Raw genomic sequence first — 16,895 nt, 5'->3', positions numbered from 1 at the left:
TCCCCTTAAAATACCCAGGGTCCCTATGGTAACAGGCGCTGGGCGACAGGTGCGGGTGTTATTTACGGGTCGAGCCTGAAATAGCCCGGGAGGGCGCGGGGGTAGGCGGGTGGGGCGACGCCGGACCGAGCCGAGCGGCGCGTCGGGGCGGAGCGGGCGGCGACTTGCAGGACCCGACGGCTCGGAGGCGTCGCGGAGCTGGGGCCGGCGCGGCGCGGAGGCAGGAGAGCGAGAGGGGGCCCTGCCCGGGAGACCAGGGTGGGAGGCCTGCGGGAGGCAGTTGGCCTGGAGCTGAGCCTGGAGCCCTCCCGGCCCGGCAGGCCCTGGGAGCCCGGGGGAGGAGGAGCCGAGTGATCCCAAAGGGACGCTGAGTCCCTTCCGGGTCCCAGCTGTCCTTCGAATCCCGGGGGGATTTCGTGCCCGTTTCCTGAGCCTCAGTGGGGACCACAGCCCTTCCCTCTGGCCCCAATAGGGACCCCAGGTCTCCCTCCTGAGCCCCGGGGCGTCTGCCAGCCCCCTTCTCTGGACCCCACTGTGTCTCTGAGCCACTGTCCTCTCTCTCAGACGCAGGGAGACTCTCTGATCTCTCGTCTCTGAATGGCCAGGGAGACACCCACCCCCTTTTCCTGAAGCCACGTCAGGACTCCACTGTCCCCTTCTGTGAATGTTGGGGGCCCTACGGCCTTTCTGAGACCCAGAAGGAGTTTGGATCTCTTCTGAACTCCAGAGGGGACCCAGCTTCTCCCACTCCAGACTCTGAGCCCAAAAGGAACCAGGAGACTTCTCTCAAACACTCAAGAGGCCCTCGGCAACCCTCCCTGGGTACCCCGAGCTCTGAGCCTTAGTGGGGTGCTCCTGGACACCCAGTTTCCCTCTGGTGATTCCTCCCAGTGGGGACCCAGAGTGACCCCTCAGAGCCTCAGCCAGGGCTCAGTTCTTGCTCTGGAGCCCTGAGGTCCCTCTGCTAGAGACCCAGGTTCCAGCTCTGCACTTTGGGGGTACCCTGCCTTTCTTCTGGGTCCCACCTTCCTTGTGGAGTTTCTGGGCCTCCCCAGGCCCTCCTCTGAACTTGGAGGGTTTCCGCCCAGAGGCTCTATTTTTTCCTCTTCTAAGCTCCGGAGGAAACCTCAACTCCCCTACTGGAGGTTCTGGGGAAGGTTCACATCTTCCTTTCTCAGAATCCAGTGGAAACTGAGCCCCTCACTCCTTCAGGACCACAGGCGCTTGCCTCCCCGCTCCCGCCCTCAGGACCCTCCTCCGCTCTGCCTCTCTTGCACCTGTTCTGAGCCCCGCCAGGGCTGCCGCCTCCAGGATGATGATGTGGTCTAACTTTTTCATGCAAGAGGAGGACCGGCGGCGGCGGGAGGCTGCGAGCCGCCGGCGGGCTCAGGGGCAGCACCAGCTGACGCCCGAGCGGGAGGGAAAGATCAAGCTAGGGCTCCTTCTGAGCGCCGTGGGCGCCACGCTGGCCGTGCTGGCCGTGGGCACCGAGTTCTGGGTAGAGCTCAACACTTACAAGACCAATGGCAGTGCTATTTGCGAGGCCGCCCACATGGGGCTGTGGAAGATGTGCACCAAGCGGCTGTGGCAGTCCGACGTGCCTGCGGGCAGAGACACCTGCGGCCCCGCGGAGCTGCCCGGAGGTGAGAAGCCACGCCCCCAGCCCGAGGATTGTACCCCAAGGGAGTGGGAGCGGTGGGGGTCAGCGGAACCCATACCCCAGGGGGACCCTGAGCCCCAAGAAGGAAACCTGCAGCCTCAGAACCAGCCCATGCCCACATCAGCCAGTGCTCACTGGTATAACCTTTGCCCCAGACACAAACTATATTGGGGGTGGGGGGGTAGAGTAGGGGGTAAGGGAGAGAGAAGAGGGAGAGAAGAAAGACTACTTCAGACTAGCCTGTAACTGGCCTTTCTGTACCCATCCCCCAAGCAGCCTGTCCCAGTTATATCCCGTGCCCCAAACTGCCTGTACCCTCAGATTAGTCTGTGCCCTAAAACTAGCTCATACCTGAAACCAGCCTGTACCCCCAGACTGGCCTGTGCGCCTGGGCCAGCCTACACCCCCAGACCAGCCTGTGCCCCCAGACCAGCCTATACCCCCCCAGATCAGCCTGCACCCTCAGACCAGCCTGTACGTGCAGAGTAGCCTTCACCCTAGACAAGCCTGCACCCCCAGATCAGCCTGAACTCCAGGCCAGCCTGCACCCTCAGACCAGCTGGTACCACAGGCCAGCCTGTGCCTCAGACCATGCTCTGACCTCCAGAGCTCTTGTACGTCCACCAGAGCATGCGGGCCCAGACATCTGTGTGTCTCCAGGCCAGCCTGTATCCCAGAGAGAATCTGTGCTCCCTGAAGAGATCTTGTACCTCTCCATGCAGCCCATGTCCTGAGCCCCGACCTGTCCCCCACCACACCTCTGGCAATGCAAGCAGCCTGCACTTCCCAGAAGCACCCACACTCCTGACACAGCCTGGGCTCCTGGAGAGAGAGTTGGGGTTTGCCAGTCACCCTGCAACATCCCAGTGGAGATCTGATGCCTCCGGGAAACGTGCAGCTTCATCTCCATCCCTCCCACTCTGGAGTGTCCAAACTGGACCCTCTGGTCTTTCTTACTTTCTATTACAGACACCCCACAGCCCTCACTGTTCTACAGAATGCCCTTTCACCCCTGCCGATGCCAGAAAGCTATCCCATACCTCACACTCTCCCCGACGGGGCATGCTATGCCCTTCAAGTACACCAGTGGGACATCCTATACCCCTTGGGAGCCCCAGCGGGCTCTTGCTCTGTATCCCACACCCTCGCTGTCTGTACGGGTTGTCACGGGCTTCATCACCCACATGAGATCTCCAGCACTCTACTCTCCCAGCACCTCAGTGCTCCTCAGAGAAGATCCTCTACCCCTCTGGGCTCAGGATGAGATTTCCCTTCTCACTTATCTAGATGTGCTATCTTATATCCATAGGATCCCAAATAAGATGTCCCAAGTCCTTGAGAGCAAAATGAGATGCCCAGCACCCCTTGTTGTGTGAGTTCCCTACCCACTCAGGGTCTGGATTAAACACTTCGCTTCTGCAGATGGGCTCATTTTTTGTTTTTTCTGTTTGCCCCGTGGAGTCTCGGGCAGGAAGTTCCCAAATGTTGCCAAAATGAGCTGCCGTGGGAATCCTATGCTTGTGTAATATGTTTGGAGGCTTATGCCCCCAGGCTTTGTTCGAAGTACTTCACATGTGCGAACTCATTAATCCTCGTATCCTTGTAGCAACCTTCTGGATAGGTACTACGTATCATCCCCATTTTATAGAAGCCAGGAATGAGGAGTGAGGAAGGTTAAGCGGCTTTATCTCTGCACCCAGGCTAGTCATAGGGGATTTGAACGCTGGTTGTCTCTGTTCTTAACAACTACACTGGATTGCATCTCACTAGTCCACAAAGATGTCCCAGAGATCCTGGCTGTCCCCTGAGGGGATGCCCCCTGCCCCAAGCTCACTGCACAAGGCAGGATTCCTCACATCCCTTGATGCCCCCCCCCTGCCCCATTGATCAGAAAGGACTTCAGCTTCCTCCCAGGAAGGTCTCCATCCTCCCTCCAAGTCCTGACCCTCCAGGGGACCCTCCAGAAACTCACAACTTCCATTATCTCAGGACTATCCCACACGTTGCCCTAGTCTTCAAAGGGCTCTCATATTTCCCTGGGCTGCATGGGGAGAAGGGTGTATGTGAGCCATCCTACTCTTTTCCAAATGGGCTATGCCATCTGGAGTCAGAGGTGAGAGGTCCTCAATTCTGAGTAGCCAAAACAGGAGGCCAGACAGCCCGCACTCTCTCAGAAAGATATACCAGACCTTCTTACTCTCTAGATGGGACTTCACCTTTCCCTCATGGATGAAGACCTTGGTCCCCCACTGACTGCTACAAAATAAGCAGCCTCACCCTTTGCTCTACTGCATGAAGCATCTTTTACATCTTGCTGCTGCAAGATTGCTGCCGCTGCGGGGTAAGGACTCCCGTCAAACTGCTTTGGACGGGACCCCGCCTGCCCCTCGCCTTCCTTTGGGGCACGGCTGTGGGGTCTCCCCTCACCTTGCCTGACTCAGCACCTTATTTCTTGTCACTCCACAATTTGGTCAGTTCCTTTCTCCTTCTCCAGACCACCCAGCCCCCCTCTCCTACATCTTGAACCTCTCTTCCTGTCTGCCTTCCCATGCCTCAGTTTCCCCATCTGTAGAAGGAGAGTGTAGGGCCAGGCAAATTCTCTGAGAGGTGCTGGTTTTGAAATGCAGTTCGTAAAGTGTCCCCTCTCCCGCCTTTTTAAAGCTTTGGTGTCCTTGGACCTCAGGTACACCAAGTCGGATGAATCTGGTTCTTCTTTGGCGGACACCACAATTGTCAACAGTTGCCTTCCCAAGATCTTTCTCATGCTTTATTTTAGATGCTGTTCTTCCCTGTCCCCCCACCATTCCTTTCTTTTTTTAAATTAATTTATTTTTAAAAAATTTTTTATAAACATATAATATATTTTTATCCCCAGGGGTACAGGTCTGTGAATCACCAGGTTTACACATTTCACAGCACTCACCAAAGCACATACCCTCCCCAATGTCCATAACCCCACCCCCCTTCTCCCAACCCCCCTGCCTCCAGCAACCCTCAGTTTGTTTTGTAAGATTAAGAGTCACTTATGGTTTGTCTCCCTCCCAATCTCATCTTGTTTCATTTATTCTTCTCCTACTCCCTTAAGTCCCCATGTTGCATCACCACTTCCTCATATCAGGGAGATCATATGACAGTTGTCTTTCTTCGCTTGACTTATTTCGCTAAGCATGGTACGCTCTAGTTCCATCCACGTTGTCACAAATGGCAAGATTTCATTTCTTTTGATGGCTGCATAGTATTCCATTGTGTATATATACCACATCTTCCTTATCCATTCACCACCATTCCTTTCTAACTCGGCTCTTTAAAGGGCTGGGTATGCACACACTAATATACATGTTAACTTGGAAAATACTGAGCATTCTTTATATCTGTCTGTGTTTTAATTTACATAAATGATACCATGCTGTGGATTTTTTTCCTGTTTATGATTTTTTTTTTCTCAACACTTGCTCAGCTCTCCCCACATGGCTTTGTTACTCTAATTCTTGGCTACTGTGCGCTGCAGAGATTTGCTCAAGAGCCAGTCCCTCACCCTTACTTGAGCCCCTAGACATGGATGCTTGGGCTGATTCTGATTCCCCGTTCTTAGCAACAGTGTTGCAGCAAACATGCACATGTATGTTCCTGCTCCTAGTGTTTGCCTGGGCACGTACCCAGAGATGAAATTGTTGGGCTATAGGTTATCAATGTACTTCATTTCGTAAAGGACGTCAGAGTGCTTTCCAAAAAACACGAGTGTATACTCCCAGCTGTTTCCTCTTCTCTTTCCACTGCTTGATATTATCCTTTTAATATTTGCCAATCTAATTGATCTAAAGTGGCGTTCCCCTGCTGATTTAAGTTGCATTTCTGGGATCCCTGGGGAGGTGGAGCATCTCTTCATATCCTTGTGAGTCATTCAGACGTCTTCTGTGAATTGACTATTTCTGTCCTTTGCCCATTTTTCAGTTGGTTTCCCTCTCTTTTCTTGCTGACCTGCAGGAGTGAATTCTTTCTGAGATGAGAATCTCTTCCGAGTCTATTAACCTTCTGTTCCCCATATCTTGGTGTCCTTTGTTGAATAAAGCGATCATTGTTTATAATCCCACGTGGCCCTCAGCAAACCCATATGGTGGAGCCTGGAACAAGACTGTTTTCTCATTTTATAGAGAAAGAGTCAGAGGCCCCAAAGAGGTCAGTGGCTCTCACTAAGCCACAGATCTGGACCTCAGAGCAGACTGGAGCCTCAGCTCCTGATAGCTAGGTGACGGCAGGTGGTTTTTGCTTCGAGCATCATCTGTGTCCTGTGTCTGTTGGGGATGCGGATGTCCTATTTTTAGGCTGCTGTGAGTGATGCTAAATGTCCATCCTGACCTTAGCCTAGCAACTTCCATGTCACCACCTCTTTCTCTCCTGCTCCCACAGAAGCAAACTGTACCTATTTTAAATTCTTTACCACGGGGGAAAATGCACGCATCTTCCAGAGAACTACAAAGAAAGGTGAGAACTGAACCCTGCGGTGGGGGAGCGGGGGTGAGGGGATAGGCTGGCCATGCTGGAGGAGTTCTTGATGACATTGTCTTCTCTGCTTCGCCCTGGGAGGTCCCATCTTTGGGGGAGCCCTGCCGTGCCTGATGCTTCTGCCCCAGCTCTGCCTTTGTCACGTGCTGTGTGACTTCAGGCAGGCCACAGCCCCTTTCTGTGGGTAGTATTTTAACATCTTAGTGATGTGTGCTCACCACATGCTAAGCACAGTGCTGAAGGTTTCCTTTCTAAGAACTCTGGTCTCTTACATGACCCCGTGGGGCAGCAGCTCTGTCTTCATCTTCCAGATGAGGAAATGGAGGCCCAGAAATGGTTACATTTACTTCTCCCGGGAAGTGGCAGAGGGAGTGGCAGAATTCAAACCCAAATAGTCCTGACTCCTGGGCAATGATCTCCGATGGAATCTTCCATGAAATGAAAATGTTATCTTTGCTGACCAGTATGGTAGCCATGGGCCCCATGTGGCTGCTGAGCACTTGGAATGTGGCTAGTGTGATGGAGAAACTCAGTGTGTGTGTGTTTTAAGAATTTATTTATTTATTTGACAGAGAGAGAGCATGAGCAGGGGGGGAGGAGCAAGGGGAAAGGGAGAAGCAGACTCCCCACTGAGCAGGGAGGCCAATGTGGGACTCGATCCTAGGACCCTGGGATCATGACCTGAGCTGAAGGCAGAGGCTTAACAACTGAGCCACCAGAAACTAGGTTTTTTTTGTTTTTTAATTTGGAGTTTGTTTGCTTTTAAGTAGGCTTCATGCATGGAAGCCCAATGTGGGGCTTGAACTCACAACCCTGAGATCAAGACCTGAGCTGAGATCAAGAGTCCAACCTTCATGGGCCACCTGGGTGGCTCAGTCAGTTGGGCATCTGCCTTCAGCTCGGGTCCTGATCTCAGGGTCCTGGTATGGAACCCCACATCAGGCTCCCTGCTGAACAGGGAGCCTGCTTCCCTCTGCCCCCTCCCCTGCTCGTCCACACTTGTTCTCTCTCTCAAGTAGGGTGAGATCTTTAAAAAAAAAATAGAGCCAGACATTCAACCCACTGAGCACCAAGACACCCCAAATTTTGTTTTAATTTAAGTCCACTTAAAATGAAAAGACTGCACATAGACCACACACATACTGAATAATGGAACTCTTAGAATTTTACCCTTTCTGCTACAACCACAGCCTCTCCATCAGCCCAGTGTCTCAGTATTCCTCCCCACCAGTAAGGGATTGTGGTCGTATCATGACTCTTATCCAGTCTTTGTAAGGATTTAATGCGACAATGCAGCTAAAACAGACGGTGTGGTGTCCCGTGCATAGTAGAGTGGGTCTCCCTCCTTTGTGTCTTGTCTTTGTGCTCAGTGAGCTCAGGCAAGTCTCTGTGCCTGTCTGGGAGAGGAAGTCATCAGCGTGCCGGTGTTCAGCACACCTGCTGTGTGCCAGGCGCTCCACTGGGCACATTAGATTTTTAATCCTCACAACAACCCAATCAAATAGAGATTTTGATCCTGATTTTCTAGAGGAGGAAACCAAGGCTCAGAGAGGTTTGGTGATTTCTACTACAGCCTTCCAATGAGGAAGTGGCTGGGGAGAATTCTGACTTGGACCATTTCACTGTAACATACTCTCTTCTCTGTTGTCACCCTCACGTCCACTGTCTTAGCTGCTTCACCTGTAATGATGGTCCCTTTCCCTTCCTATCCCGGCTGTGTCTCCTCTTTGCTCTGGGGTCTCAGGCAAATCCCTGGCCCTCTGCAAGTCTTAGTTCCTTCAACAGCGTAAGCAAAATATTGGACTGGATGATCTACCTGAAAAGTTTTGACTAGATCTGAATCTTCCATCTTCTTAGTTCTGGGTCCCTATAGGGGAGATCTTCCTACATCCCATGTTCTCTGCTTCTTCCCTTTCCTCCCCTTGCAGAAGTGAATCTGGCAGCTGCAGTGATAGCAGTCCTAGGCTTGGCAGTCATGGCCTTGGGGTGCCTCTGTGTCATCATGGTGCTCAGCAAAGGTGCAGAGTTCCTACTCCGAGTTGGAGCCGTCTGCTTTGGCCTCTCAGGTGAAGGTTGGGAGCCTGGAGACTGAGGGAATTGCATGCTGGGTGGTTGGATCTCCAGGCACTGTTGCATGCTGGGAAGTAGCGTGTCCAAGCACTGTTGCATGTTGGGAGGTTAGATCTCCAACTACTGTTGCATGCTGGGAGGTTGGGTTTCCAGGCACTGTTTCATGCTAGGAGGTTGGATCTTCAGGCACTGTTCCAGGCTGGGAGGTTGGGTCTCCAGGCACTGTGCATGCTGGGAGGTAGGGTGTGTTGAACACTGTTGTATGCTGGGAGGTAGGGTCCCCAAACACTCTTGCATGCTGAGAGTTGAGGGAAACCCGTGGGCTATAGTAGGCTCCAAAATGGGAGAATTCCAAGTTTTTTTTTTAAGATTTTATTTATTTATTTGACAGAAGGAGAGAGATCACAAGAAGGCAGAGAGGCAGGCAGAGAGAGAGGAGGAAGCAGGCTCCCTGCTGAGCAGAGAGCCTGATGTGGGGCTCGATCCCAGGATCTGGGATCATGACCTGAGCCGAAGGCAGAGGCTTAACCCACTGAGCCACCCAGGCGCCCCGAGAATTCCAAGTTTTGTTGTTGTCTGGGGATCAAGGTTCTCCAGACACTATTTTAAATTTGGACCAAGGGTCTCCAAGGATTATTGCATGCTGGGTTGGATGCTGGTGATTGGAGAAGCTCAACGTTTATAGCAGTCTCAAACATAGGAGAATTCTGAGCCCTGTTGTTGGCTGGGAATTGGTGTGTGGGGGGGGTGCATCTCCAGGTTCAACCTGGAGTCTTCAAACACTGTTGTATACTAGGAAGTTGAAGGACATCTCTTAGCATTGTTGGATTCTGGGAATCACAGGGCTATTGTAGGCTCAAATGTGAGGGTTCTAAGCCCTATTGTTCACTGAGAATTGGAAGGTCTCCAAACATTCTTTTAGATTTGGAACTGGGGTCTTTAAGGACTGTTGTATTCTTGGAGTTGATGGTCCAAAAAAAAAAAAAAATGCTACATTTTGTTAATGTAGTCCTCATTGGATCGAATGTTTTCTAAGGAAGATATAAAAGTCATTAATTATATTAGCTTCATTTATTTATGCTTTGTGTGTTTACGAGCACTTGCTATAGTTCATGTGTTGTGCTAAGGGCTGGAGATACAAGACTAACAAGACATGGTGTCTGTCCCTCACAGAGCCTAGATTCTGACAGAATTAGATCTAGTAACCGGGGACATCTGGGTGGCTCAGCTGGTTAAGAATCTGCCTTCAGGGACACCTGGGTGGCTCAGTTGGTTAAGCGGCTGCCTTCAGCTCAGGTCATGATCCCAGCGTCCTGGGATCGAGTCCCACATCGGGCTCCTTGCTCGGCAGGGAGCCTGCTTCTCCCTCTGCCTCTGCCTGCCATTCTGTCTGCCTGTGCTCGCTCTCTCTCTCTCTGACAAATAAATAAAATCTTTAAAAAAAAAAAAAAAAAAGAATCTGCCTTCAGCTCAGGTCATGATCCCAGTGTCCTGGGATGGAGTCCTGCATTGTGTGCCCTGCTCAGCAGGGAGCCTGCTTCTCCCTCTCCTTTTGCTGCTCCCTCTGCTTATGCTCTCTCACTCTGTCAAATAAATAGATAAAATATAATAAACAATTGAACCGTAATGAGTAATTACACATATTACAACCATAATTGTGACGAGAGTCAGGATAAAGCCTATTAGGGGAGTGTATTGTAGTGAGGGTATGTCCGAGAAACTCAGAGAAGGTGATATTTAAGCTGACAATTGAAGAATGAATGGGAATCATCCTATCAGAGTGTGGTGGTGACAGAGGTGGTGGCAAAATTGGTGGTGTTTGTGGCGATGTTGGCAATGATGGTGATGATGATGGTGATGAAGGTTTAGCATGTACAGAGGTTGTAAAAGACTTAACAAGTTTGAGGAACAGAATGAAGGTCAGAGCATAAAGCAGGACAAATCTTGCACAATGGTACATGGTAACTCTAACAACAAGAGAGGTAGATCCTGGTGCAAGGTAAGAGAGACATGATGAATCTTTGAGAGCACGAACATATGACTGGAAAATAATAATGGCCAATTCTTATTATTTTGTTGCCTTAGGTATCTTCCTAAATAAGAGGGGGAATTCAGTCATGTCCCTTCCTTTCTTTCATTAATTCATGTGTTCATTTTACTCTTGGTGCACACACAGACACAGTACACACAATACGTTTGTACATGTATGTAGAGGTCCTATCAGAATGTACAAGACAGAAAGGTGCTTTCCCTTATGGAGATTATCATCTGGTTAAGGACACAGAAATATCACAGGTCATCCCACCATTATAAACTTCTAGGTGCTATAGAGGAAAAGGAAAGTAGATTTCTGTGAGAGTGCATAATAAGAATCCTTGGTTTAAAGCAGAGAGTTAGAGAGTTACCATGAGTAACCGAGCTAGACAGAGTTTGATGAAGTTAAGGTCTTGAAAGAAAGCCAGTGTGGCTGGAGCATGGAGAGTGAAGCAGATCCTGGTATAAAAGATGGACCAGGGAATCAAGAGATCTGGGTTGGAATCCCAATTTCTGAAGAGTCACGTGATCTGGCAAATTTTTTTTTTTTTTAAATCTCTGAGCCCAAATGTTCTTATATCCCCGAACTCACTCATCCAAACATCCATGTGTCAAATATCCATCCCATCCGTCCATCCAGGCATCCATCTATCAATTCATTAATCCTCCTCCCACTCTCCTCTCTTCTTTCTTTTCCATCTAATCTATTTTTCCATCTGTTCATCCATCCAATTATTGAACAAGTATTTTTTTGATGTCTCGTAAGTGCTCGATGCTGTGTTAGGAACCATTGGGGGATAGAATGATGAATGAGGTCAACATCTCCCTGTTCTCATGGAATTTACAGCATGGTATGGATTTGGTGCTGCTGTTATTACTGAACTCATACCCGGGTTATTCCTGGGGGTGCCATGGAGGTGTGGATAGAAAAGTGTTTTATGGAAGTCTCAGGCATGAAATTTTCTGCAGACTGTACAGCCAAATGAAAGTGAGGGGGCGGATTTGATGCTGTAGGTGCTTTGGTTATATCGGGTATCAGGGACTGTGCAGATTGTGTTTTTAAGATCTCCTTAGATAAAGGGACATATTTGGGTAATATTGTTTCTCTTTATAAAATATACACATCACGTATTGTTCATGTGTTAGAGCTCTGAGACAGACAAGTTTCCTGCCCTTGTGCATTTATAGTTTAGTGAGGGAGATAGAAATTGGCCGGCCAGACAGTACTAATATGAATTAATATATGTTGATAATTCCGGCTGTGGTAAATGCTATAAATGAACAGAGTAAGAAGGAAATGTATAAGAGGGAGATCTGATATTGAATTAAGCAGCAGTGATCAGGGAGGTCTTCTCAGAAGAAGTGTAACATAGATAGGGATGCATACGAGGCTCCAGGCTTGAAAGAATTTGGTGCATCTAAAGGCTGAAAGAAGTCTTACTCTCTACTATTAGGTGAAAAGAGCAGCCAAAAGGGGGCTGAAGAAGTAGGCAAGGGCCAGATCACATGGGCCCTTCTAGGTCATACAAGGGATGTCAGGCTTGGTCAAGGAGGAGGTAGAGAGATGTGCTTAACAGAATAGTGTACGGAGTAGCCCTGGCTTCCCTCAAACCCAAGCTCCACTCCCCATCTATAGACAATAATACATATCTCGTAAGGTCTAGCGGGAAGAGATGAGACACGACAGCATTTGGTGAGATTCTTGGTACAAAGCTAGTGTGTCAAGGCCAGGGGTCCACAGACTATAGCCCATGGCCAAGTCCTTCCATTTTTGTCTTTGGGGTTAGTCATGTTTTCAAACCGCGAATCATACTGTGGTTCCTACCTAGTTCAAAGGCCAATAGAGTAACAATAAATTACTACCACTAGAATAATGTGGGTCCAAGGTCTTACGTGGCCTGGTTCCTGACTACGTGGGACTTCAGCTCTTACCACTCGCTCCCTCCACTCAGGCTATGTGGGCTTCTCCACTCCCCCTCAGATACTCCAAGCTCATTTCCTCAGAGCATTTTGCAATGCTGTCCCCTTAGCCTGGAATGTTCTTCCACTACATCTTTCCGTGTCTTCTTTCCTCGTATCATCTAAGTCTCTGACCAGATATTTCCGTCTCAGAGGGACCACTGTTGACCACTTTGTCTAGAGTAGGTCCACTACCTGGTATGTCCTTACCTTGCCTTTTCTTCCTCCACAAACTCGATCAATACCCGAAATTATGTATTTATGTATGTATTTGTTTGCTCGGGCTGCCATGGCAACATACCAGAGACTGAGGGGAGGGAAGGGGCTTAAAGAACAGAAATGTATTTTCTCACTGTTCTGGAGGCTGGAGGTCTGAGATCCAGGTGTGGGCAGGGCTGCCTTCCTCCAAGGCCTCTCTTCTTGGCTTGTAGATGGCTGTCTTCTCCCTGTGTCCTCACACGATCATCACTCTGTGTGTCTGTGTTCTCACCACCTCTTCTTGTAAGGATATTAGTCATATTGTTCTCCGTATTGGATGAGGGCCCTATTGGCCTCATTTACATTTGATTATTGCTTTAAAGATCCTATCTTCAAATATAGTCACATTCTGAGAAACTACAGGTCAGGACACCAACACCTGAACTTTTGGGGCCACAATTCAGCCCACAGCAATACATCTACCTGGTTATTGTCCAATTCTCCCTTTGGGATGGAGTTCCAGGAGGGCAGGGTCTTTGTTAGTCTTGTTTACAATGAGAGCTCAGGGAAGGTCTGTTGAATGAATGAAGGATGAGTGGATTAGCCAAGGAAGAAAGGGGACTGGAGAACGTCTCCTCCTTGTCCCAATGCTCTTGTACTCCAGTCCCTTAAACTGAGCTGTGTGGGGTCAAGGAGGCCTCAGCAGGGAGCCAGTGACCCATAGGACAGAGTTTCCTGGCTGCATTCTCCAGTCCCCTGATTAAAAACCACACAGGGAAGCAGATTGCCGGGCGGAAGGAGGGTCTGGGATTGAGATTGGGGCCAGACTCAGGGTCAGAGAGAGGAGACCGCTAGGACCCATGACTCATGGATGACCATCAGAGTGTCCTACATGACCTGACCCCTGCTGGTCTCTCTACTTCCATCACCCGCCACTCTCTGCTCCCCACTCTCTTTGTTCCAGCCACACTGACCTTCTCTCTTTCCCCCAAATACCCTGTACTCGTTCTACGGTAGGACCTTTGGACGAGCTGTTCCCTCTGCTTGGAACAACCATCACGTAGTTTTGTGTGTGCCTCGTTCTTTTTTTCATCCTCCAGGTATTACTCAAATGGCTCTTCCTGGTGTCACCATCTTAAAGTCCCTGCTCCACCCCTGGATGTCACTCCCCTTCCCATCACCCTGTATTTATCTCCTTTCCCGGCACACATCACTGTCTGAAATTATCTTGTCTCCTCATGTGTTTACTTTGGAAGTTACAGCCTGGCAGCCCACAGCCAGCAATGACCCAGAAACGTACTTGGGCAGGCAGTGCATAAAAATGTCTCTGAGCAAGTGTTTAAAGGTTGGGCGAATTTCCATAAAAACAGTCATCATTTAAAAAATTCCAGCTATCCTTGAAAAATCAGAAGGTCTGGAATGTAAGTCCCTATTTCTGAAGGGGAAGTGAAGGTTGGCCAAAGCTGAGGTTTGGCTGCTTTTTCTCATGTTTCCCACCACACTCACCTGCCTCGTAGATTTATACTTCCTCGTTGCCTCCTGCGGGCATCTGAGTTTTGCAAGCTTTTTTTACTTGCTCACCACCTGTCTCTTCCGAGTAGAACATAAGCTCCATGAGGTTAGCGTCTTTGTCTGTCTTGTTCTTTCTTCTTCTCTTGTCATTGTTGTTTTTAACCAAATTGCATTGTGACTTGACTGACTTTCTTTTCGTTTTATGATCCCACTTCTTCATTAGGGTATGACAAATGGGCTTTCCTGGGGTATGGTTGATGAGTGGAAATCGTAGTAATTCAAGGTGTCCAAGTTGATGTGTTGGTATACCTGCTCGTCATGAAATGATAAAACTACAGTCAGCCTAATTAACCCTATCTGTCACCTCACATGGCTGCCTTCGTGTGCATGGTGGGAACTCTGAGGACCTAGTCTCATAGCAGATTTCAAGTGTAGGATACAGTGTTGCTAACCATAGTCACACGGCTGGACCTCAGATCCCCACAACTCATTCGCCTTTCGCCTTGCATAGTTGAATTCTGTGCCCTTTGCCCCACATCTCCCCAACTCCCCTCCCCGCCAGCCCTTGGCAACCACATTCTACTCTGGGCTCCCATGAGTCGGACTGTTTCAGATTCCATCATCACTCTTTCCAAAAGCCTTGATGGAGTTTTGTTTTTGTTTTTGGTTTAAGTAACTCTATACCCAATGTGGGGCTTGAATTCACAACCCCTGGGATCAAGAGTTACACATTCTACCAACTGAGCTGGCCAGACACCCCTTTTCTTTTCTTTTTCTTTTTTTAAAAAATATTTTAAAATGGAGTTGTCATTTGCTTTTTGCTGTTCTTGATCCCAGGGCTGGCTTTATTTGTTTGTTTGTTTGTTTGAAGGAGGGGGAGGGGCAGAAGGAAAGAGAATCTGAAGCGGGCTCCATGTCTAGCATGAAGTCCAACACAGGGTTTGATCCCACAGCCCTGAAATCATGACCCGAGTTTAAGTCAAGCAGGATGCTCAACAGACTGAGCCACCCAGGCACCCTGTGCTTTTTTCTTTCTTAAGGCTATAAAACACACACAACATGAAATTTACCATTTCATCCATTTTTGTGGCCGGTCTGTCCGGTGGTGCAGCCAGCCCTGCTCTCCATCTCCACCCCCCCCTTTTTTTTTTAAAGATTTTATTTATTTATTTATTTGACAGAGAGAAATTACAAGTACACTGAGAGGCAGGCAGAGAGAGAGAGAGAAGAAAGCAGGCTCCCTGCTGAGCAGAGAGCCTATGCGGGACTCAATCCCAGGACCCTGAGATCATGACCTGAGCCTAAGGCAGAGGCTTTAACCCACTGAGCCACCCAGGCGCCCCATCTCCACCCGTTTTTCACTTTCGTGTTTCCCCAGCTGAAACTCTGCCCCGTGAAGAAGCAACCCCCATACATTCCCCCGTCCCTCAGCCTCCGGTGGCCACCATTCCATCCCTCTGTCCTTCGGTCCCTCTCAGTTTGTGTTGTGTTCCTTCTGTATCTCCAGCTTCCCAGACTGTGCATGCTGTGTAGTGGGTGTTTAGTAAGCGTCAGCTGGATGAATTGGGGGGGGGGGGTGACAGGAGCATGAGATGGAGCATGTTAGGGAAACGCTCAGATCCAGGTGGGGGGATTTCCCCTGGGGCCCTGAGCACTGTGCCTGTCTTTTCCCCACAGGCCTGCTGCTCCTGGTCAGCCTGGAGGTGTTCCGGCATTCCGTGCAAGCCCTCGTGCGGAGAGTCAGCCCTGAGCCTCCCCCTGCCCCCGCCCTGACCTACGAATACTCCTGGTCCCTGGGCTGTGGGGTGGGGGCCAGCCTGGTCTTGCTGCTGGGGGGCGGCTGCTTTCTCCTGCTCACCTTACCTCCCTGGCCCTGGGGCTCACTCTGCCCCAAGCAGGGGCACAGGGCCGCCTAGAACCACCTCTGTGCCTTGTGCAAGCTACTTCTAATCCCTTCCTTTTCTCCATTTTATCCCCCCAAATCTGCCCCCCCAATCGTGGAGAGACTGTGTTCGCCTTGTTGTGGGGCGCATGGGGTTCGCACAGACCTGCTTCTGCCTCATCTTTTCCCTCTGTGAATATGTTCTTCTCTGTGGCTGAATTGGGATGCTTGGGGGTAGGATGGGGAGAGGATTTTTGCAAACGAGGGTCCCCAGGGAAGGTGGGAGGGAAGGGGACCTGATGGGGTAACGAGGGAGTGGGGTGGCGGATGAGGCCAGGGGGTCTTGGGAGGGAGTTGGACCGATTCGTTTTCTTGATCTGGATGTGTTCACTTGTGGGAGAGACCTCTTCAACCTAATTTGAACCTTGGGGAACCAGGGGAGGGGAAATCTTTGGGTCTGACCTTGCTATGGTCGGTTTGGGATTAAAGGTTTGGAAATTTAACAGCTTTTATTTGGAGTCTGTTTGGGTGTGATTGTGCGTCCTGGGGTAGAGAAAAGTGACTCCCCTGTGCTCTCCAGAAACCTGTGACATTTTACTCAGCCCCGAGTAAATGTCACATGTCAAGAAACCCACAGACAGTGGTAAGAAAATTCAGCGATCTAGAGCACGAATATTGTAGGTTTAACTGCGTTCCTTCCACATCTATGATGGAGTCCTAAGCTCAGGACCTCAGCATGAGACCTGATCTGCTGAGAGGGTCTATACAGAGGTGATGAAGTGAAAATGAGGTCCTCGGGGTGGACCCTAGTCCAGGGACTGGTGTCCTTGTATGGAGGGGAGATCAGGATGCAGACAGGCCGGAGGAAAGAGACAGGGAGAAGGTGGCCAGTCACCTCTGAGCCCCGGAGAAAGCCCGGCCCAGATCCTCCCCCACGGTCCTCAACAAAACAAAAAAACAAACAAAAAAAAACAGCCCTGGGACGCGAAGACCCTGGGCTTCCAGCCTCCAGAGCAGGGACAGCGCAGTCTGTGGTGCTCTGTGAGGATGGCTCCAGCAGGACCTGGGAACAGGTCC

The 16,895-nt window shown here is 50.0% G+C and overlaps 1 protein-coding gene across 5 annotated transcripts; it reads left to right on the top strand.

Moving 5' to 3' along the window:
- The first annotated feature begins 13 nt into the window (after nt 1-13).
- CACNG6 (calcium voltage-gated channel auxiliary subunit gamma 6) lies at nt 14-16,321 on the top strand. 5 transcript variants are annotated; one of them, XM_082710119.1, is made up of 5 exons: nt 14-49; nt 1,213-1,643; nt 6,068-6,142; nt 8,092-8,229; nt 15,614-16,321. In XM_082710119.1, exons 2-5 carry the CDS (start codon nt 1,313-1,315, stop codon nt 15,850-15,852), a joined length of 783 nt encoding a protein of 260 aa, XP_082566245.1. In that variant the 5' UTR covers nt 14-49; nt 1,213-1,312; the 3' UTR covers nt 15,853-16,321. The 5 variants fall into 5 exon arrangements, with proteins under 5 accessions (XP_082566245.1, XP_082566247.1, XP_082566248.1 ...); XM_082710118.1 differs by lacking the exon at nt 14-49 and having other exon boundaries at nt 98-1,643; XM_082710121.1 differs by lacking the exons at nt 14-49; nt 8,092-8,229 and having other exon boundaries at nt 97-1,643.
- The last annotated feature ends 574 nt before the right edge of the window (nt 16,322-16,895 follow it).

The sequence above is a fragment of the Mustela nivalis genome (assembly GCF_964662115.1).
Source record: "Mustela nivalis genome assembly, chromosome: 18".
Taxonomy (NCBI): domain Eukaryota; kingdom Metazoa; phylum Chordata; class Mammalia; order Carnivora; family Mustelidae; genus Mustela; species Mustela nivalis.
Note: the sequence above shows the minus strand (reverse complement) of the source record. Positions and strands in the feature narration are given on the sequence as shown.

Excerpts from the sequence above, each read along its gene's own strand:
- CACNG6 (XM_082710119.1), top strand. The coding sequence starts at position 1,313 with ATGATGATGTGGTCTAACTTTTTCATGCAAGAGGAGGACCGGCGGCGG. Across the intron at positions 1,644-6,067 it reads CCCCGCGGAGCTGCCCGGAG|AAGCAAACTGTACCTATTTT; the intron begins GTGAGAAGCCAC and ends CTGCTCCCACAG. Across the intron at positions 8,230-15,613 it reads CGTCTGCTTTGGCCTCTCAG|GCCTGCTGCTCCTGGTCAGC; the intron begins GTGAAGGTTGGG and ends TTTTCCCCACAG.